The sequence below is a fragment of the Anomaloglossus baeobatrachus genome, chromosome 2 (genome assembly GCF_048569485.1).
Source record: "Anomaloglossus baeobatrachus isolate aAnoBae1 chromosome 2, aAnoBae1.hap1, whole genome shotgun sequence".
Classification (NCBI taxonomy): domain Eukaryota; kingdom Metazoa; phylum Chordata; class Amphibia; order Anura; family Aromobatidae; genus Anomaloglossus; species Anomaloglossus baeobatrachus.
In genome coordinates this window covers 136,983,244-137,006,959 of record NC_134354.1, presented here as the reverse complement: position 1 = coordinate 137,006,959, position 23,716 = coordinate 136,983,244, and the positions used below count along the sequence as shown (strand labels likewise).

General features: G+C 47.2%; 1 protein-coding gene across 7 annotated transcripts in view; it reads left to right on the top strand.

Moving 5' to 3' along the window:
• Nucleotides 1-23,716, top strand: part of ELN (elastin) — a 139,797-nt gene that overhangs the window by 34,822 nt on the left and 81,259 nt on the right. For all 7 annotated transcript variants that reach the window (XM_075335381.1, XM_075335380.1, XM_075335375.1 and 4 more), the window contains exons 5-8: nucleotides 1,185-1,352; nucleotides 1,529-1,744; nucleotides 2,648-2,872; nucleotides 4,549-4,587. In XM_075335381.1, coding sequence (XP_075191496.1) covers nucleotides 1,185-1,352; nucleotides 1,529-1,744; nucleotides 2,648-2,872; nucleotides 4,549-4,587 — 648 coding nt within the window. The remainder of the gene's footprint in view (nucleotides 1-1,184; nucleotides 1,353-1,528; nucleotides 1,745-2,647; nucleotides 2,873-4,548; nucleotides 4,588-23,716) is intronic.

Here is a 23,716-nt window from a genome sequence, read left to right as displayed (position 1 = left end):
TGCTGGTATTATGTACCATGTGTTACCAAACTGCCCATAATCCAATGTGCACTTTACCCCTACAGAGTTAAAAAAAAAGTAAAAAATAAGAAAGTAATTAGTGCCTCTTTTATAAAGTTCAATAAAAAGTCATTTGCGAAAAGCAGAACATGCAGACATGCATTACATTTCCACACAATGTTCTCATTACTGGTTTTGGAACGGACTCTATACAATTTCTCTGTACAACCTTTTTTGGTATAAAGTGAAATGGCATTCAAATGTCCCTTAAATATATTTATGACCCTTTCCTTTTACCATATCAAATTTTCATTATATTTGGGGTGGATTTACATGCAGCTGCAGAGAGTCAGTAAGCAAAAAGGTCTGACCACCATCATAAAAAGGAAATAATATTGCATTCTACTGTTTGCTTGACTCAATATGAAGAACGGATAATGGTTAGAATTGTTGACAATTGCCAATGTATAGCCCACGAATAAAAAAAATGGTTCACCATTGAAGAAGTTGGAAGAGAGAGACTATATGATGGGCATATCATACCCCTGTGATCGTCTATATACCCCTTCTTAGGTGGGACTTTGTTTCATGAAGACTCATGTTTTTTCTGTCAATCATGTAACTGGGAACATTCACGCACTTACTGTACTTCCCAGTAATCAAAGACCCTCAAATCTGTTACATGGCCGTTCTCTGTTCTGGCACATATCAAAGTTATGAAACATATTACATTCACATATTTATGAAGCCCCTCTGGTCAGCACCGAGGTAGAGAGTTTGAGAACAGTTTTCATAAGCACAAAATGTGACTGCAGAAGTTTAATTTGTTTTACAGTATATTGATACGTTCTTGTATTCCCAAATGCGAGAAACTAGAGAACGCTGTATAAGCTTGTTCCGCGTCGAAAGCCAAGTCAAACACAATTACTTGAACTTAAAATAATAATGCATTAATATGTAATTACCATTGAATTTTCATTTTTGATGAATTAATCTCTCAGGGGCGCTGCAATCACCTGTTTTCAATTTGGGTCCCTTGATATTTGCTTTTTCTAAGTCATTCCTAGTATAAAAATGGTTTCGTTACTGAAATAAATAACGCATTATACATAGAACAAAGTCACAAACCATTGAAATATCAATTGTTTCCAGCTTGTTCATCTATTGTTAACATTGTGTACTAGGTGTTGGTAGCCTTGGAGCTGGCGGGATTGGAGGTGCTGGAGCCGGTGGATATGGGCCTGGATTTGGAGGTGGTGGCCTTGGGGCTGGTGGATTTGGACCCGGTGGACTAGGAGCTGGTGGACTTGGAGCCGGTGGACTAGGTGCTGGAGGCAAGCCTCCAAAACCAGGTTAGATACACTGCCATGTCACTATGTTTATACCATTTCAAGATCAATGAACAATATCTTTATTGAACACTATATATTGAGTTAATCTAATAAGGTCTCAATAGTTGATCTCCAAGGGATCCAGGTGATAGCAGTTGTTTCCATGTTGTGTATCTAATATAAACATTTTATTTTAGGTGTTGGTAGCCTGGGTGCAGGTGGCTTTGGACCTGGTGGCATCGGAGGTGCTGGAGCTGGTGGATATGGACCAGGTGGACTTGGTGCTGGCGGACTAGGAGCTGGTGGTCTAGGTGCTGGTGGACTAGGAGTCGGTGGACTAGGTGCTGGTGGACTAGGAGCCGGCGGACTAGGTGCTGGTGGATATGGTGCTGGCGGCAAGCCACCCAAACCAGGTTAGATATACCCAACTTATCACATGCCACAAATAATTACATAGCAATATACATTTGTGTTATTGCAGCCAAAAGTATTACTTGTGCATTTATGAATAGAAATAGGTAATTTGACATTGTAAGGATCTGTTTATATTATTTACAGTTTTAGAAAGAAGTGTTAAGTTAGAAGGCTTTACAATTTCGGTTTGCAATCATTTAGGATTTCCTATACATCCTATGTACAAATTGAGCATTCATCTATTAACACCATATTGTGTTTGGCTGAAAAATTCTGTCTTGATTAATTTAATAATATTCTTTATAGTATGTGAAGCTCAATAAGCTATATGGTGACAACGCTTTTTATGGAGATAAACTCATGCTCTCCCCCTAAGTATGGCTGGAAGGGTCAAAACTATTATAATTTTAAGAGAATGTGTACCAGGTTTTTGCTACCTAATCAATGTAGGTGCAGAAACTCAAATTCCAGCGATGTGTCACTTACTGAGCTGCTCAGTATAGTTTTGATAAAAATCATTGCTTATCAGCAGCAGATTATCACAAGAAGACACGTAAACCTGCTGCAAAATAGTTCTCCATATTCATGAGCTTTGTATAACCTCACCCCTTCCACTAATTGTCAACTTTCTGCGTACATTATTTATGGGCAAAAAGCTGCCAATCAGTGGTGTGAGTGGGGTTATTCAAAGCTCAGCACCAAGAAAACTGGTAGATCTGCAGCAGATAAAATTGTGATTTTATCAAAATGACAGTAAGTGACACATCGCTGGAATCTGGTCTCTGCTCTCAGATAGGATAGCACAAACCTGGTGACAAATTACCTTAATCATGAATTCTCTCCATGACAGGGGTTTGCAATTGTTTCTAGCTTGTGTATTTAATATAAACATTTTATATTAGGTGTTGGCAGCCTGGGTGCTGGTGGCTTTGGACCTGGTGGCATCGGAGGCGCTGGTGCTGGTGGATATGGGCCCGGTGGACTGGGAGCTGGTGGACTAGGCGCTGGTGGTCTAGGTGCTGGTGGACTAGGTGGACTAGGTGCTGGTGGACTAGGTGCTGGTGGACTAGGAGCCGGTGGACTAGGAGCTGGTGGACTAGGTGCCGGAGGCAAGCCACCCAAACCAGGTTAGATATACTGACTTGTCACATTCCAAAAATAATCATTTTATCAACATAACTCTGTTATTTTATTTCAGAGCCTTCTTTGTGCATTTGTACAGTTGTTTAGATGTTGACATACATCTTATTCAATATTGACCTTTTTTAAACCATATTATATTTAGGTACAAATTTCTGTAACGATTAGTGGATTTCCATGATCAACTTTTGTTAGTACCAAGACTTCTTTAGTGAAAAAATATTGAAATTTGCTTTTTTCATCAACCACTATTCGAGCACTGGCTCTCCAACAATACACATTGGGCTTTATCGACAGGCAGCAGCAGCACAACTAGAGCGCATGACATCTACAGCCATTTATTGGCTTTTGTGGTGATGTCCATGTAGATGGTATGAGCTGTAGTTGTGATGTCAATGCTGCAGGAGTCAACAAAGACCAGGCGCCGTGGCAGAGGCAGTGCTGGAGCATCGGTGGGTGAGAAATGCTCATTTTGTTATTTTTACACTGGCTAAGACTAGGGAATAACAAACATTATAGTGTAATATAGTATGATAGGTAATCTTATAATATATAGTATAATAGGTAATAGTATAGTGTAATATAGTATAATAGGTAAGAGTATAGTGTAATATAGTATGAAAGGTAATAGTATAGTGTAATATAATATAAAAGGTAATAGTATAGTGTAATATAGTGTAATAGGTAATAGTATAGTGTAATATAGTATAAAAGGTAATAGTATAGTATATAGTATAAGTAATAGTATACTCTAGTACAGTATAATAGGTAATAGTATAGTGTAAAATATAATAGGTAATAGTATAGTATACAGTATAATAGGTAATAGTATAGTGTAATATAGTATAATAGGTAATCGTATAGTATAATAGGTAATAGTATAGTGTAATATCATATTATAGGTAATAGTATAGTGTAATATAGTATAAAAGGTAATAGTATAGTATATAGTATAATAGGTAATAGTATAGTGTACTATTGTATAATAGGTAATAGTATAGTGTAATATATTACAATAGGTATAGGTATAGTATAGTATATAGTATAATAGTTAATGGTATAGTGTAATATAGTATAAAAGGTAATAGTATAGTATGTAATATAATAGGTAATAGTATAATGTAATATAGTATAATAGGTAATAGTATAGTACTGTATATAGTATAATAGGTAATAGTATTGTGTAATATCGTATAATAGGTAATAGCATAGTATAATATAGTATAATGGGTAATAGCATAGTATAATATAGTATAATAGGTAATAGTATAGTATATAGTATAATAGGTAATAGCATAGTATAATATAGTATAATAGGTAATAGTATAGCACAGCATTGCTCTTCTTATTCAAGATTAATTACATGTGCACTATGCATACAATGTAGCATGCTGGACTGTAGCGCACAGCTCTGCCTCAATGTAGCTGAGCTAAAAAGAACCCAAGGCGCAAGTTCTCAGTAAAATAAACAGTAAGCATCATCTAGAAGTATTTTTCAGACTGAAGCATGGACAGTTTCTTTCCAAGGAATTAGTTGCTCGGCATTAGAAAAACAAAGCCTGAGTTCTATATTGATATATTGGGAATTTTGGACTAAAGTCAATATTTGCCACTTTGAGATCATATAGTCACAATTCTGCTGTTTTATCTAATTTTTATTCAGGTTATGGCCTAGGAGCTGGACCTGGTGTCGGCGGGCTTGGTGAGTGAAACAGTCACTTTGTAAACCTACAGTACTTAAGAATGTTTGAGGGCTCCTTTATGCATCTGCTAAGAATATAGACTTCTAGCCATCCTAAAAGATATTTTAGCCACACAATGGTAGTTTAGGTCAAGTAAAAATCTACAAGACACTGAAGATCAAATATTTTTCCCAGGTAATCCCTTTAGGAGCCATCACATATTCTATAATAACTGAACCCGCTTATTTTGTCTATTTGACCACAATCTAGAAGACAATTTTTGAACCTTTATCCGCTAAATGTACAGGTTAGCCAAATCTGGAATTTATTTACTTCTTAGATAAAGAGACCTTTGTATTGTCTCTTATGATTACATTAACTTTGACTTTTGGGTGCATAGACCAAAAACCAATACGGCCAGACTGAAATTAAAAAGTGTCTCTGGATCGCAAGCTCCACCAGCCTACATAGAGTATGTCATTGCTTCCTTCCCCCCACTCATTCTCAAATATCTGTAAACTAGGGCACAGCTATGCCTAATGAAAAACCTGGTTGGGGCACCGTTGACTTTGGCCATAACCTACAAGTTTGGTAAAGACATAACAAAAAGTGATCCAGACCACAGATTAGATGTAAAAATCATCCATACCCAAGACCCAACCTCAAAAACCCTGGACTCATCCAAAAATAAAAATGTTGGGCAGATCCAGGACTGAAATCTAGGGTGGGGTGCACAATATGTGCTGTGGGGAACCTTGCTTTATTTGGCCATACCCATTAGTTCTCTATTGGAGGCAAAACCATCAGTTCAGACCTGGTAGAGAGTCTATTCAAACCAAGACGTCTGGTGCAGTAGGACAATTAGTGCAGGAAGAACTGGTGGGAGATTTCTATGGATGGTTTACAACTGTAGTTTCCTTGTAGCAGGCATTAGATCAATTTCAGTGCTGTAAAACCACCGGTGCTTTTCTAGGTGCTCCAGGGGCTCAGCAAGTAGTAAAAGAGCCATCAAATTGTAAAGGTATGACAAATCTGCACATGGAAAATCAACATATCAATGTGCAGATGAGCAGACGACTGGGACATTTTATGGATGTGGCAGTCTAAGGGATGTGAAGTGTTCAATCCCAGCTTTTATTAACAAGCTAATCATCAAAGATATGCTTATAATGTGGCTGCCTAGAGCTACATTTAATGAATTAACCATTACCCAGGGATATTAGAAAAGTAGAACTAATTATATAACACAGCAGTGAGTATTCATGATCATACTCACCTGGAAATTCTCATTGACCAATTAAATGTAATCTATAGAAGAAGTGACCTAAACCATCGTCACTGATTAAAATATGAAATCTTACAATATTATTATTGGTCTTCGATCCAATATTTTCAGTTGTTACTGACTGTATCTGTAAGGCTTTGTTATTGCATTAATTAAACATGGTCATTGAGTATTTCCAAATGCTAAAATGTACAGTATATTCGCTAATCCTTATAGAACATACAGTATGTCCTAATAGACAAATGCTTCATTGTATGTTCAACAAGAAAACTACAATAATCTTTATAATGATGTGCAATACAAAATTATATCTTGGTACCATGTTGGTCACAAAGGTATTTACAATAATTTTTGTAAAAATTGATAGCACTAATCCCAATCTTCCACTACAAATTAAAAGGGTTGTCCAGAATTAGCGTCTGCTTTCATTCAGATATAGTGATGACCTTTGCTGTTGGCTATATCTAGTGGTAGTATAAGAACGTTTGTGGACACAGCTGACCCCATCCGATTCCTGGTCAATCCCCCTCCTCTGTGCACAATTAAAGCTTGGGAGGTATCAAACAGCTGTGTTCAGAGGGGTGATAGAAGGATTTTCAATCCAGCACAGCAAATAAACATTCTATATATAACTGACGCATTTCCAGTGTGATCCTGAAAGGGAATCTGTCAGGTGCAATATGCACCCAGGACAAACAGTTGCGCATGACCAAAAGTTCGGAGATCATGCGCACTGAGCTGATATCCAGTGTCAGGCGTGGTGGTAGCAGAGATAAGCACGACCACGTCTCTGATGCTGCGCATTCATTAGCATTATAGAATTCTCACAGAGGCGTACTTACATGCTAAGGGGGCCAACTAGCCAAGGGAACTAACGCCCTTGCGACTAGTCCCTGCACTCATTAGGATATCATAAAGGATCTTTAGAAATACTTTTTCTAAAGATATCTATATGCTACTAGATGCTGGCAAGGTATTAGAAGTATGCACCCAGAACTTCTCCTGGTTCTGGATGCATATGTCGCGGGCGGGGAGGAGGGTGTCAGCACACCGCGCTCACCCCTTCTGCTCGGGTCCGGCTGCTCAGTGGTGGCTCGAGCCGTAGGCCGGATCCCGGGGGTTTTCCTCGAGCGGCACTCCTCGCCCGTGAGTGAAAGGGGGGGTTTGGGATGTTGGGATAATGTCCGTGACGCCACCCACGGTTGTGGTGATGTGTAGCACCACCGCTGCTTAATGCGGGGATCCCGGGGATGGTGATGGGGAGCAGCCAGGTGTTGTGTTGCCCCTCCGTGGGTAGGGGTTGGTGATCCCGGGGCCCGGTGATGGCTTGGGAGGTGCAGGGCTTGGTGGGCGCAGGGACGCGGGGACAGCGCTGTGCCTTGCGGCACTGTGGTACTCACTCAGCCTGAGACGTGACACAGTTTGTACGGTAAACCAAACGGCTGGTAGGACGGTCCCACAGACGGCTGCTTTGCTTCCCCGGCAGGTGACGGTGATGTCTCTCTTCCCTGCACCTGTATGTACGGATGGTTGCGATGGGTCCCCACCGGTAACCCGCTCCCCGGCTTCAAGCTGGGCCGGAGGAGCACTACACTTTGCCCGCAGGCGCTGGCCCTCAGAGACTGGTGCCCTGGCGGTGGCAGTGCCTCTGTTGTACGGGTTGGGCTGTTGCCTTCAATCGGGACTTGGTTGTTGGGGGAATCTACGTCCCCTTCACTGACGGATTCGGCAAATTTGGCGACTCCTAGCCTTGCCGGGGTCCGAGAGGCCCCTGCCCTGGTGCTGACTGTCCTTCGGAACACTGCTCCAGACCACCGGGCACACAGCCAACGGGGTCCTTCCAGGAACTTCCAAACGGTCCCCCTCCGGACAGTCACCGCCGTCGCTGACCTTGCTGTTCTGGCCCTACACAAAGCTGGGCTCTCAGGCTTGGCACACTCTCTGCTCTGTCACCACTTCTTGCTTTCCTCCTTTACTACTCTTCTTTCCTCCACTTTCACTTCTCTGTTGTTTACTCCAGCCCTGCCTGGGCTACTCCTCCACTCCTTCCACTTCCTCCTCCCTGACTCGACTCCTTTCTCAAGCTCTTCCCTGAGCTCACTGCCTGGTTTCTCCCGCCTCCAGAGCTGTGATCTCCTTGGTGGGCGGAGCCAACCGCCTGGCCCACCCCCTGGTGTGAATCATCAGCCTCTGGAGGAAGGCAACAAGGATTTTTGGTTCAGCTTGGGTGTGCCTACCTGGGGTGTGGGGTGTGGTGGTGTTGTGACCTGTGACCCCTGGCTTGCCCAGGGCGACACATTCCCCCTTAGCAAAATGCAGACCATCCGCGGGCTGCCGTCCTACACCGGTTTTATTTTTCTGTAAAAAGGGGATAACAGGGTTAAACAACATGCATAACATTTTTAAATTCTTCCCAAGACGGGAGGCACATTTCTTAAACGTTGCAACGGTATACGGTTACGGTTTCCGCTCTCTCCCACCCAAATAACCTGGCCCTGATGCTGCCCCTAAAACCCAGGCAGCACCCCTTGACCCACAGTCCAGCACACGGTACCCGAACGGGATCTGTCCTTCCCTCCAGAGGGTGGCCACCGGTTCCTTTGGTGGCTGGGCCCTGGCCTGCTCTGCTCAGGGCCCTCCCTCCAACCTGCCTCTCCGGAGGCGGCATTGCGGAAAACGGTAACGGTAACCAACATATTTACAAGCCACTAACGTCTGTGGTTGCCCTGCAAGTTCACGGGCTTGTCCATGGATAGTTCCCATGCATTTTTAAACGGTCCCCACGGGGACAACGGTGCCGGCTCCAGCCGGTTGCAAATCACACTGTGAATCAGGTGAACTTCGGATCATTTTCACTTATCATTTTCAACTTTCAAAACTTTTCAAACAAACAACAACTCCTTCACATTTGCGGACCCCTTTTACTCATAGAACGGTCTCCCTGTACCTAAGTGGGGGTCTACCTAGGTTGGAACGGGTGGACCTTCGGGGCCCGGTGTCAGTGTTGCTAGACAGTGGGGTAGAGGGAACAATCGGTTCCTCCTCCCTGCTATAGTGTGGAGCAGGCGGAGGTGTAGGGGGGCTGGGTACAGGTTCATCCCTGGGCACTGGCACTGGTTCTGGCTCACGGTTAACCGCTTCCACTACTTCTTCATCCACGGGTTGTGGGAACAGTATTACTGGAAGAATCACCGCGCCGTTCTGTGTAGGCCAGTTTGCTGGGAAGTCACCCATTACAGTGTGGATTACCTCTGCTGCCTTCTCCACGGGTGGAGGAACCGGTACTTCAGCCTCTGCATTCAACGCTGGGGGGCATTTTTTTAGATGGTCCCGGGAAATGGTGGCCAGGGTGCCCCCTTGGTCACGACTGATCTGGTAGGTCTTCCCATCTCCCCATTCTGTGGGTTGTATGACGTAAGGGACTTGCTCCCACTGATCATCCAGCTTGTGGGCTTTTCTCTTCCGTTTCAGCACCACATCTCCTGGCTGGAAAGGACCTGCGGGTGCCTTCTGATTGAACCGGTGCTCTTGCTGTTCTCGACTTCGATTGAGGTTTTTCTCCACATACTCCTGGATTTGCCGGTACTGTGCCCTCCTCCGACTTCCCCACTCTGCCGTTGAAGGGAGTGCTTCCGGGGCCTCCAACCCCATCTCCAGATCCACCGGCAGGCGGCTAGGCCGAGCCCTCATCAGATACGCTGGGGTGCACTTCGTCGAGCTGGACGGGATATTATTGTACATGTCGACCAAGTCGAGCAACTTTTCCGGCCACATGTTCCGTTCTTCCAGCGGTAGCGTCTTGAGGAGCCCCAGGACCAAGTGGTTCATTTTCTCGCACATGCCGTTGGTTTGGGCGTGGTATGGAGTGGTCCGGATCTTCTTGCAGCCGTACAACTGACAGAATTCGTGAAACACTTCTGCTTCAAAAGCCGGGCCTTGATCAGTCAGCACCTTCTCGGGGTACCCATGGGGTCGGCAAAAATAAGCCTGGAACGCTCGAGCAGCGGTTCGACCAGTCAGGTCCTTAACAGGGACTACCACCATAAATCTTGAGTAGTGGTCTACCATGGTCAATGTGTAGGTGTACCCACTTCTGCTAGGGGTGAGCTTGACATGGTCTAGGGCGACCAGCTCCAGCGGCTGATGGGTGACTATGGGATGTAACGGTGCCCTCTGGCTAGCCTCGTCCTTTCTCCTCAGCGTACAAGGACCACACTCTCGGCACCAGGCTTCCACCGATTCACGCATCCCACTCCAATAGAACCGCTCCCTCAACAGCATCTCCAGCTTCTTCCGCCCGAAGTGGCCAGCACCATCATGGTATGCCTGTAGGACAGTAGCGACATCAGCTTGAGGAACGATTAACTGGCATATTTTCTCATGGGTCTTCGGGTTGATCAGCTCACGGTACAGCCTCCCTTGGTGTAGGTAAAGCCGTTTCCGTTCTTTCCACAAGCGTTGGGCTTCGGCTGGAGCGGCAGGGTCTATTCCCATAGCACCTTGTTCCACCAGAGTCTTGACAAGGCGGACAGCCGGTGCTTGGTCCTGGGCGTTCTGCCACTCTTGACTGGGCCGCGGGTCCAGATCCACCCTTTGCTGACATACTTGTACCCTCTCAGTAGGCGGCTGGTGAAACGCAGGCAACTCGATCTCCTCGAGGTCGTCATCCTCGCACCCCTCTTCTGACAAATGGGGCATCCGGGAGAGTGCATCAGCATTTATGTTGACACGACCAGCTCGGTACTTTATGGTGAAATCATAGTTGGCTAGCCGGGCTACCCACCGCTGCTCCAGCGCGCCCAACTTGGCCGTGTTCAGGTGAGTCAGCGGATTGTTGTCCGTAAACGCGGTGAATTTTGCCGCCGCCAAGTAATGGCGGAACCGCTCCGTGATAGCCCACACCAACGCCAATAGCTCGAGCTTGAAGGAGCTATAGTTCTCGGGGTTCCTTTCGGTCGGCCGGAGTTTTCGGCTGGCGTAGGCAATCACCTTCTCCTTTCCATCCTGGACCTGGGATAGGAACGCTCCTAGCCCCACGTTACTGGCGTCCGTGTGGAGGATGAACGGGCGCCCATAGTCAGGGTACGCCAGGACCTCTTCTCCGGTCAAGGCCGCCTTCAACTGGCAAAAGGACTCCTCATGCTTGTCCTCCCACGACAGTGGGGCTCCAATGGGTCTACCACCTTTGGTCTGTCCCACGAGGAGATCTTGCATGGGGGCAGCCATCTTCGTGTACCCCTTTATAAAGCGCCGATAGTACCCCACCAGACCCAGAAACTGCCTTACTTCCCTCACGGTAGTTGGTCTCGGCCAGCTCTGGATGGCAGTGATCTTCTCAGGGTCGGGGGCGACACCATCCGCACTCACCACATGCCCTAGATACTGCACCCTGGGTTTCAGCAGATGGCATTTTGAGGGCTTCAACTTCATCCCGAACTTGGCAAGGGACGCGAACACCTCGGCCAGGTGTTCCAGATGGGTTTCATACGTCTGGGAATAAACAATCACATCATCCAAATACAGCAGGACGGTCTCGAAGTTTAAATGTCCCAGACAGCACTCCATCAACCGTTGGAAGGTCCCGGGGGCATTGCCCAGCCCAAACGGCATGCTATTGAATTCGCAGAGCCCCATCGGGGTGGTGAAGGCGGTCTTCTCCCGGTCCTCGGGGGCCACGGCCACTTGCCAGTATCCGCTGGTGAGGTCAAGGGTCGAGAAGTAGTTTGCAGTTCTCAGTGCAGCCAAAGACTCTTCAATACGAGGTAATGGATAGGCATCTTTATGGGTTATCTGGTTGATCTTCCGGTAGTACACACACATCCGCATGGTACCATCCTTCTTCTTAACCAGTACCAACGGAGCGGCCCAGGGACTACAGCTGTCCCGAATAACCCCTGCCTCCTTCATATTCCTCAACATATCCTTGGCACACTGGTAATGTGCAGGGGGAATAGGCCTGTACCTCTCTTTGATAGGGGGATGTTCACCTGTGGGAATGTGGTGTTGGACCCCCTTGATCTGCCCAAAGTCTAGGGGGTGCTTACTGAAAACCTGTTCGTACTCCTGCACCACCCTGTGTACCCCTGCCCTGTGATGTGTAGGGGTATCATCAGTGCCTACGTGTAGCTGTTGATGCCACTCCTTTGTCTCCCCCTGGGGTGGGGAAGTGCTGATGGTAGGTGGAGGTGTGGATGAACTGGCTTCATGGATAGTGTGAGGGTCCAGGGTGAGCAGCTTGGCAATGGTGGCATACCGGGGAAGCCTGACTTCTTCCTCTCCACAGTTCAGCACTCTCACAGGCACTCTCCCTTTCTTCACATCCACCACCCCTCGAGCGGCCATCACAGTGGGCCAGTGCTCAGAAGGCATGGGCTCCATCATCGCAGGGTAGTCACGCCCCTGAGGCCCTACTGCTGCCCTACACCAGATCATCATCTCACTCCTAGGGGGCACAGTCAATGGAGCAACATCCATCACTCTTACTCCACCAATCTCCCCTCCTGTTGAGCTTACATGCTGGCGGTACATCAGGGCTCGGATCTCACGCTGCACAGCCCTCTGCCGGCTCCCTGCTGCTGTGGCGGCTAGCTGTTGTAATAGGGTTAACACATCAGCCATGCAGTGCTCCATCACATTGGTTCCCAGCACTATTTTCGGGTTATGATCACTGGGCTCATTCATGATCACAATCATACCCTGGTGTTGCAGTTCGGCTTGCCCCTCTGTCATAGCCACTTGTTTATACCCCACCTGGGTCAATGGGAGTCCATTAGCGGCAATCAATGTTATACTATTGTCTGGGGGCGCCAGTTCGTCTACGGCCCAGTACCGCTGGTACAACGTGTACGGTATGGTAGTTACCTGTGATCCAGTGTCCAAGAGAGCCATCACTGGTATGCCGTCCACAGCCACGGGGATGATAGGGCGGGCCCCGATATATCGGTCCCGCCAGTCCGGGGGGCCACGATGTTCTACTCCTGAGGATTGGCCCGGGGCCCCAGGGGTTGCTCGTTTAACGGGCACTGTCGGTAGTAATGACCCGGCTTACGGCACTTGTAGCAGATTGGGGGTCTGCTCCGCGGGTTGTCGGCACTTCTCCGCTGCATCCAGGGAACGTCCTCGGGACTGTCAGCAAGCTGTATCTGCGCCGGAGGCTGAGGTCTGGTCAGAGGTTGTAGGGCAGCCAGGATTTTGGCAAGGTCTCCGTCCATGCGACGGACCTGGGCTGCCAGTTCTTCCACTGTGCTGCTCGGGGCTGCAGGTGTTGGAGAGGTAGATTTGGCTGAGGCCGCCATAACGGGAGCCGTCTCGACAGGCCACGGGGCGGGTTCCAGAACTTCGGTTGCTGGAGGCTGTAGTGCTTTAATGGCCCGCTCCTTTAACACAGCAAAGTCCACATCAGGGTGTTCCAGGGCCCACAGCCGGAGTTGTTTACGATCCTCAGGGGACCTCATCCCCTGCGCAAATTGCTCCACTAACATCTTGTTGCTATCCGCCTCATTAATAGGGTTCACCCGCTTCAGCGTGCGGAGGGCGGTCTGCAGACGTAGAGCATAGTCCCGAATGCTATCCCCAGCTCGTTGCCAGCACTGGTAAAACTGCATCCTCAGCTCAGCTTCAGTCCGGGTCTCAAAGGCAGTCTGTAGCTTCTCAAAGATGGTGGCTACAGAGAGCCGGTCCCCCTCGGCCCAGGTCTCCGCTTCCTGCTCCGCCGCACCGGTTAACTGGCCTAGCACTATCGCTGCACGTTGCTTATCAGTCAGGGGGTACAGCTCTAGCAACGGGTTAAGCTTTTTCCGGAAGGCCGGTAGGGCATCCGGTTTCCCGTCATACTGCGGTAGCCAGGCAGCTCCGGGTGCATAGGGCAAGGAAAACGGCATGACCTGAGCGAGCGTGGGGGCCACGGCACCTCCCGCCGGTACGGCCGGGACCTGGCTAGGTCCATTCCCATCCGCGGGTGCCGCTGCGGCTGCGACCACCGCTCCTCCAGCGGCTCCGTCGGGCACAGACATCTTGTTTCCGTCCCCCTTAGCTCTTTCCGGCCCCTCCTCCCTCAGGGCGGGGTTCTGGCCTTCGCGCCTCTACTGCTCGAGAAGACGCTCGAGCGGGAACTTTTCGCGCCAAAGATGGCGGCTTCTGCAATTTTTCTGCCGGATACCTCCGGTGGTAACAAGGCGCACCTCTACCAGACGGCAGAGCGGTAAGATCCTGTTCGTGACGCCAAGTTGTCGTGGGCGGGGAGGAGGGTGTCAGCACACCGCGCTCACCCCTTCTGCTCGGGTCCGGCTGCTCAGTGGTGGCTCGAGCCGTAGGCCGGATCCCGGGGGTTTTCCTCGAGCGGCACTCCTCGCCCGTGAGTGAAAGGGGGGGTTTGGGATGTTGGGATAATGTCCGTGACGCCACCCACGGTTGTGGTGATGTGTAGCACCACCGCTGCTTAATGCGGGGATCCCGGGGATGGTGATGGGGAGCAGCCAGGTGTTGTGTTGCCCCTCCGTGGGTAGGGGTTGGTGATCCCGGGGCCCGGTGATGGCTTGGGAGGTGCAGGGCTTGGTGGGCGCAGGGACGCGGGGACAGCGCTGTGCCTTGCGGCACTGTGGTACTCACTCAGCCTGAGACGTGACACAGTTTGTACGGTAAACCAAACGGCTGGTAGGACGGTCCCACAGACGGCTGCTTTGCTTCCCCGGCAGGTGACGGTGATGTCTCTCTTCCCTGCACCTGTATGTACGGATGGTTGCGATGGGTCCCCACCGGTAACCCGCTCCCCGGCTTCAAGCTGGGCCGGAGGAGCACTACACTTTGCCCGCAGGCGCTGGCCCTCAGAGACTGGTGCCCTGGCGGTGGCGGTGCCTCTGTTGTACGGGTTGGGCTGTTGCCTTCAATCGGGACTTGGTTGTTGGGGGAATCTACGTCCCCTTCACTGACGGATTCGGCAAATTTGGCGACTCCTAGCCTTGCCGGGGTCCGAGAGGCCCCTGCCCTGGTGCTGACTGTCCTTCGGAACACTGCTCCAGACCACCGGGCACACAGCCAACGGGGTCCTTCCAGGAACTTCCAAACGGTCCCCCTCCGGACAGTCACCGCCGTCGCTGACCTTGCTGTTCTGGCCCTACACAAAGCTGGGCTCTCAGGCTTGGCACACTCTCTGCTCTGTCACCACTTCTTGCTTTCCTCCTTTACTACTCTTCTTTCCTCCACTTTCACTTCTCTGTTGTTTACTCCAGCCCTGCCTGGGCTACTCCTCCACTCCTTCCACTTCCTCCTCCCTGACTCGACTCCTTTCTCAAGCTCTTCCCTGAGCTCACTGCCTGGTTTCTCCCGCCTCCAGAGCTGTGATCTCCTTGGTGGGCGGAGCCAACCGCCTGGCCCACCCCCTGGTGTGAATCATCAGCCTCTGGAGGAAGGCAACAAGGATTTTTGGTTCAGCTTGGGTGTGCCTACCTGGGGTGTGGGGTGTGGTGGTGTTGTGACCTGTGACCCCTGGCTTGCCCAGGGCGACACACATACAGGACCTGTCAGCAATAGTTTCCCTTTAACTGTATATACAGTTACACTCCAAATGTGTCAGAATTTTTCAGTGCCTATCCTACTATTTTAATGCAGTGACAGTAAAGAATTTATGCCTTTAAATTGCTGTGTTGGATTGATAAACCTTTAATCATGGATAACTCTAGTATTGCAGTTCAGTTTAACGTTACAGGAGTTGAGCTGCTATGCCACACATATATCGTGGTGAAAAGTTCCACTCAATGCCTGGACAACCCATGGGTTTGTCAGACTGGCAGGATGCATCGAGCACAGTGTGAGCCCTCTTATTGCTATGGGATATGTTTAGAGTTAATATTCTATGGTTTGTCGCTCTGCATTGATGATATTTAGAAAGCTGTTTAAGGGTTAACAAATGGGTGGAATCTGTTTAGTTCAGGGAAACCTGATGACGGGTTCTCTTTAAGGTTGCACACCTCATTATAACCAAAGATGATATAGTGCTATTGGGTGGGTGCACGAATCTTCTACAAGTTTTCCTATTAAACTTCACATTACAAGGCTGTGATACGGGACTATTATACAGCCCTATACGAGCGTTTTTAATATCCCTCAAGTAATTTTTATAGTCCCTGATAAAACTAAATCCAACCAGAGCGGTTAAACATTTGGAAAGTGATGTAACACTTCAGCGGATTTTTGACCTATTTAATAATAGAAGGCATGGCTACATATAATAATTTTCTGTAACCCATTGTTTAGGATCCCCCTGTGTATTTTTACAGATTACACAACCACCAAATAATCCTGAAATTCTTAGAATTAATCTGATAAACCTTAATAAAACAACCGGATACACCACAAAATGAAAATGTGTGTTTATCCTGTACAATAGTAAAAATAACATTGGAAATGGTTAGTCAGTCCATGTTGACATCAGCCCTTGCCATTGTGGTTTGTTTGAGTTGGCCGGTGGCTGCTTCCTGACCCTTTATCTTGCATTTATTGGAGCTCATTACACTAAACATGCCGCAGTGATTGGGTGAGAGCCGCTCGTTGCACTTCGTGTGAGAATTTCAAATGCTCGCTGATAAAGAATTCCACATTACAATCTGTGGATGGAATTTAGTGTACACTTATACCCTACTCGCAGGACTTCCTAATTACCTTAATTGCTACATTTTCCCTAGAGATAGCAATAGTTTCTTAAGTATAGTCATAACAAACACAGGCTAAGTGCATGGATTCAAACAGAAGGACTCAAATGTTTTTTTTTGTAAGGCCTCTACTAGAGATTTACTTTTTGACAGTGGATGATAAGGGTTAAAATCCATGCTACCGTTGAATGAAGAATCAAAACAAGTCTAAACGGTGATTTAATTCAACGCGTTTCGGAGTGGAAACTCATCAGGACAATCACCATTCATGGATGGGTTGGCGATTGCCTTGATGAATGAGTTTTTTTAGTAAGGTTTCTACTAGAGATTTATTTTTTGACAGTGGATAATAAGAGTTAAAATCTGCACTGCCGGTGAATGAGGAATCAAGACAAGTGCTAAAAGGTGATTTAATTAAACGTGTTTTGGTGTAAAAAAATCAGGACAATCACCATTCATGAAGGGGATGATGATTATCTTGATGAATGAGTTTTTTAGTAAGGCCTCTACTAGAGATTTACTTTTTGACAGTGGATGATAAGAGTTAAAATCCGTGCTGACGTTGAATGAGGAATCAAAACAAGTCCTAACGGTGATTTAATTCAACGCGTTTCGAAGTGGAAACTCCATCAGGACAATCACCATTCATGGATGGGTTGGTGATTTTCTTGATGAATGAGTTTTTTTAGTAAGGCCTCTACTAGAGATTTATTTTTTGACAGTGGATGATAAGGGTTAAAATCCGTGCTGCCGTTGAATGAGGAATCAAAACAAGTCCTAAAAGGTGATTTAATTCAATACATTTCGGAGTGGAAACTCCATCAGGACAATCACCATTCATGGGTAGGATGGTGATTGTTTTGAAGAAGGAGTTTCCAATCCAAAACACATTGAATTAAATCATCTTTGATTCAACGGCAGCACGGATTTTAACCTTTATCATTCCCTGTCAGCTATCTGTATTTCCAGGGTATTTTATGTGCATAAGTGGTTGTGTCTCACACAACCTTTCCAGGTGAGCAGTTCCCTTATTATAACCCAGGTCATTTCACAGTTAAAGCCCTATTCGCGCACTGTCTCATTTCATAGAGATTTACTTTTTGTAAGGCCTAAGTTTGGAAATACACTTCAGGATCAGGGACAGAAGAGGAACAGGTTGCTGAAAATCTTTCCATATCCTTTACATCTATAAAGGCTCTTGCAGACAAGTGTATAAACTGTGCTGTTCTGTCCACGTGCGCCACATTATAGCCAGTGTGCCAGCGCACATGGACAATTTTTCACACAGGCTGACAGCCTTCATGGGGAAAAATGGTCCATTTTTTGGAGCAGAATACTGCATGCAATGTAAAGGAAGTTCGGAAACTTGTCTGTAATCCAGGTGAGCACACACGCCTTGGGTTAAAATTCTTCCAAAAAGATCAATTTAAATTAATGTACTGACAAGGAATAATAAAGCCTCATAAAGAGGTGCCCTGAGATTAGAGTGTGCCTTTAGTCTTATCGATAGAATTTTATTAATGGCTCTTTAAGACTGGTTAAAACTTGCTAAAAGGGCCAATAACATAGATGATCAAAACAATTTTCTGTTATAGGTTGGCTCTGCTGAGTAAAAGGGCAATTTGATTTTCTTGTGATCCTTACAGCACCATATCCTTTCTTGCTTGAAAATGCCCAGTACGCACTAGACCTTCAATGATCAACGTTTGTTGCCAGAAAATGGTACAGTTACCAATTTTGCCATTGCGATTCAAAAGCGTGGCCAACTATGTAATGCATGGATGTGCCTGGGGCGCCCAAGCAGGATTCCATTCTTTTTACAATGACTGTTTTCGCTAATTCATTCTTCAGATCATGACCATAATTATGTTCAGTGTGCTGTCCTTGCGATTTTCCACCCAGATCAAAGGTGTGGGTAAAAATAAAATAATAGGTAGCTCTGGTACCCATGTACTATGTAGAGCAACTCACAAAGCTCCACATGGAGCCAGTCATGTCCACAATTGGCGACCATGACTGTCCCGATTATTTTTTTACTATCATCTCAACCCAGCCGGATAAAGAAACCTTTACTAATATTCTCTTCCATATTCAAGTTTTCTTGCAGTTTTTGAAGTGAAATTTGGAATGGTCATAATAAATGGATGACACCTGCAAAGAAAAGACTTTTTCTTTGGAATCCATTTGTGGCTTCAAAAATTACATAAAAAAACTGGAACGTGTGAAAACAGATTTTGTGTAGAGTTGGTGCGAATTTCGTTCATCCCATTCTTTCATCCCTGACAGTGGCCTATGGCCACTGCATGGGAACAGGAGTACTGCTTCTTACCTGCCGGCATCCTTGGCTCTTTTTTTGATTAGACGGGCTAGAGCAGGGGTCGGGAACCTATGGCTCGCGAGCCAGATATGGCTCTTTTGATGGCCGTATCTGGCTCGCAGACAGGGCTCCTACCTGTCTATGGGAAGGATGCATGCACCGCGCTCCATCAGGCCGCGGTGCACGCTGACAGGGGTGTAACTACCGCGGTCGCAGCGGTCGCCATTGCGACCGGGCCCGGCGGTTAGGGTGCCACTCACCCTGAAGATAAACAGCCGGCTCCGCTCTGTGACTCGCTGCGCTGTAACTATACTGTACTAGCTCTTATACAAGTGGCCGGCAGCGCTGGGCTCCGCCCCCTCCAGCCACTTCCTACCTGTGACCTCGAGCTGACTGCCTGGCTCGTCATCTACTCTTCTGCAGTGTGTGGAGCCAGTGACTGCTGTGATTGTGGATGCATGTCATGTCGGCAGTTGCAGGATATGTAGACTCAGGTCAGAGATGAATATGTCAGGACTGGAGGCTGCAGACAGTGCGGTCTGAGTGGCAGACAGTGGCCGACACAGTCACAAAGTTTGTGACTTGCTGTGAGAACATCCTCTGCTGCCTCCCCCTCCCACTAGCTCTGGTCAGTGCCCCGATGTCGACCCTTAGCTTATTTAGTAATGTGCAGGCAGCCATGTGCTGGACAGGGTTAACAGTAAGCTATACAGAAAACTGCATCTGGCCCTTTTTGCATTATATTATCTTTGTAAAGATTCGCCAAACTGCCAGGAACAGTTTGAAATCTGGATTCCAAATCTGGAATCTGTGCACAAGATGAAGATTTGGTTGCAGAAATTTCTGCACCAAGTCTGCATCTACTGCCAGGAGAAATGCTGCAGCAAAACCAAGGCTTTTTGCCACAATTTGATGCATTATATGTATTTTTGCTTGCATTTTATTTTCATTACTTTTAATGGGGAAAACGTAGCAAAAACACAGAAAGAATTGACATGCTGCAGTTTTTTTCTACAATACAAAGTGCAAGGAAAAGATCCTGAACGTGTTTACAATACTTCAGGATTCTCATTTACCATATTTTTCGTTTTCTAAGATGCACTTTTTTCCCTCAAAACTGGCGGTAAAATGGGGGTGTATCTTACAAAACAGATATGGCTTATGAAGGTGGCGATGGTCGAGCGGGCTCATGGGAGACAGGCTCACAGGACGCGCTCGGCGGTGTCGCAGTGGGCAGCATTAATCTGCGGGCAGGCGGGCTGCGAGGGTGTCTCGGCGGTGGGTGCATTGAGCTGACTGCCGACTCAATTGCATCACCCACGGTTCATGCGATGAGCTTCAAGAAAATGGCCGTGGAATCATATCTGCGCACGCGCCACCTCCGCGATCATTTTCTTGACGTCCATCTTGTCAAACCTGGGTGATTCAATGGAGCCGGCAGTCAGCTCAATGCACTTGCCACAGAGACACCCTGTGTTGTGACACCTCCGCAGACCCCCTGCCCACAGATCAATGGCGGCCTCTGCAACACCCCCGAGTGCATCCTGTGACTCTGCTCCACCACTACCGCCCTGGTAAGCCATACCCGGGGGATTCAAATGCACCCATGGCTACACCCCCGAGCCACAGCATTGCTGACCCTCCTGAGCAGCAGCACCCCCTCCTCCGAGCTCGCAGCATCACTCTTCCTCCTGTGACCTTCCTGAGCCGCTCCACCACCACCACCAGCGCCTCTCCCCCTGGTGAGCATTAGGATTAAAGGTAAGGTGTCGCATTTTTTATTTTTGTATTAATAATAGTGATTATGAAATCAAGTATTTTTAATACAAAATTAAACTCACTGTTTATTTAGTTTTTATTTAATTCTAGTGTTACTGAAACACTGGGGGCTGCCATGCTGGATTTGGTGTTTGTAACAATAGTTACTCACCTCAACTCCTTTATGGCAGCGCCCTGTACCCGGACTGCGACCTGTACTTAATACAGGAAAGCTCCCTGCTGTGACCTGAATGCGCCACCTGGGCTATCCAGATCACAACAGAGAGAGGAGATCGGTGCCATATTTGTGCAGCTCACAGCTTATGCTGTGCGCTGCACTTTCCCCCTGTCACCCGTTCGGCCTGTGTGAGTACCAGCGCCCTTCCCCCCGCCGCTGCTGCTACCTTCACCAAATACAACCCCTGTCCCCCCCCCCGTGCCACGACCACTACCCACCCCCCCCACTCTCCTTGCCTGGACTGATGTCATGCATCGCAAGTTCACAATGTAAGTTATTTATTTGATTTTTTTACTGCTAATTACCATTGTTTCAGTCCAGTTGTGGCTTTATACAGCAGGGAGGAGCATTCCTTGCTGTACTAAGTGAACATTGGAGCGATTGATCTGTCAATGGCCCTTTAAACATATTGTACGGCTCTCGCGGAATTATATTTCAAAATATGTGGCGTTTACGGCTCTCTTAGCCAAAAAGGTTCCTGACCCCTGGGCTAGAGTAATGTTATTAATTAGGCGTTATGCACATGTGACGTTACACCAAGCAACCAAGAATGCCTGAAGATTACAGGCAACGTGGTGGAGGAATGGGAGTAGTAATCTGCGCTGCTGATAATGTATGAAGTCCAGGAGGGCAATATGGAAAAGCTGTTTATTCTCTACACGTCCAGCTTCATCAGGAGAACCACAATAATAGATTAATAATTGTGGTTCTCCTGATGAAGAAGCTGGCTAAAACTTAAAAAAGTATAGAGAATAAACCATTTTCCACATTGCCTTCACGGATTTCTTGGATTGTCAGCAGTGAAGACTACTATTCCTATTCCTCCACTAAATTGCCCTCATGGCGGGTGATCTCGGCAGCAGCTGTCCTATCTGACGTCCTTGACAGCCCAAAAAAATCAGCAATTCCCATCACTCACCTAACGTTATTCACCAGATAAGACCCTATTACCTGTGTTTCCCCTTTCTATGAGGATTAGAGGCAATATTCCTGCATGAAGTTAAGATGAAATATTCCTGTTCCTTTGGATGGGTAAATCAATAGCCACTGACTCTACCAGTAAGACAAATATAGAAACTGACTTATTACTGTCTTGAACTCAATATCAAGCAGCAGCTGACAAAGTAAACAAGATTTTAGGCCTCTTTCACACGTTCGTGAAAAACCATGCACATTTTTCACGGACGTGTCAGAGGTGTGTTTTGCCCTCCGTGAGCCGTGTTTATGGGCTACGTGTGTTCTCTGTGTGTTATCCGTGATAACACACAGAGAACGGGAACTTTCGACTCACCTGTCCCTGGCGTCGCTGTCCGTGGTGCTGATCTTCGGTCTCCAATCCTGCAGACTCCCCGCTGCTGCTGCTTCCGGCCGCAGTGAAGTGAATATTCAATGAGCGGCGGTCGGCAGGAAGTGACAGCAGCGGCAGAGACTGCAGGGCTGGAGAAGGTGAGTAAAGTTTTGTTTTTTTTTCTCACAGACACATGTCTTTTCTCCGGTGCGTGTCACACGGAACACATCCGTGTGGTCCGTTTGCATTACGTGTGACACCCGTGATGCTGGAGAGAAAACGGACATGTAGCCGTGAGAAACACATGGAAACACGTAAGTACGGAACGGACACACTTTCCGTGCGAAAATACTTACGTGTGTCCAGAACCATAGGAATACATAGGTCTACGTGTCTACGTGTCTCCGGTACATGAGAAAACTGCCAAACACGTATTGGAGGCACGTACGTGTGAAAGAGGCCTTAGGGTGTATAAAAAGAGAGATACAATCCTCTGATCCCAATGTATTATCCCTCTATAAATCACTCGAAAGGTCACATCTTGAATGTGGGATCCAGTTTTGGGCTCCATATTTTAAAAAAGGACATTCAAAAGTGATAGTCAGTTCAAAGGTGGGAATCTAAATTATTACATGAGATGGAAGGCTTCTGAGGTTGGAAACGTTGGACTGGCACATGACTTATTCCTTCCAAAAACCATAATATGGAACAGGGGGCACTCATTACATGTGTAGGTAAGGCAATTCTGGCAGCTAAATAGGAAAGGATTCTTTACAGTTAGAGCAGTCAGACTGTGGAATTCCCTACCACAAAAGGTAGTAATGGGAGACACCATAACAGCTTTTAAAAAGGAGCTGGATTTTTCGCACAAAAAAATGACATTATATGTTATAAGTAATCGAGTAATAGAGAATGTATATGCGGTGAAGAAAGGTTGACCTTGAAGGAACTGTCTTTTTTCAACCTTTATGCATATGTAACTATCACTATGTATCCTTGACTTCTCACTAATTTGCCTGGTAATTTAAAATCCATTCTGTTAATTTCTGACATACATTTTAAAACCTCATGGTTTTGTAACAACCTAGGGTCGAGGGGTTTTCACCCGACTTGTGGTTCTGTGACCCCGAGGCGTACAGGAGGCAGGGAAGACTGTGGATAGGAGGAAGGATGGAGGATGGGGGTGGTAGTGACGGTGAGGAAAGTCTTTTTAGATTGTGACGCACCTGTGGTCCGCGGACAGAGATGGACCGCCACTGCGGGTGCTGCTCTCAGGGGCTGATGGTGAAGATCGCAGCCGGGATGGTGTCGCTCCCCACAGGCGGAGCGGAATTCCCCCAGGGAGGAAGATGGTGGACGGATGGGGGTGGTGGTAATCCCCATTGGCGCCACAGCGCTGGGCGATAGCGCCGGCAAAGGAGAGGCAGAGACAGGGGCTGTGGTTCCAGGTCTTTTACTCACTGCTAGTTCAGGCGCTGCCCCAGAGTACTAGTCTCTGCCACGAATGGCTCCAGCCTATCCCAAATCCATGGAAGGTCAGGTCCAGTGTGTCAGCCTATGGGTCCTTCCTCCTTTAATGCGCCAAGTATCAGATCACCGTGGTGTGAAGAACTTGGG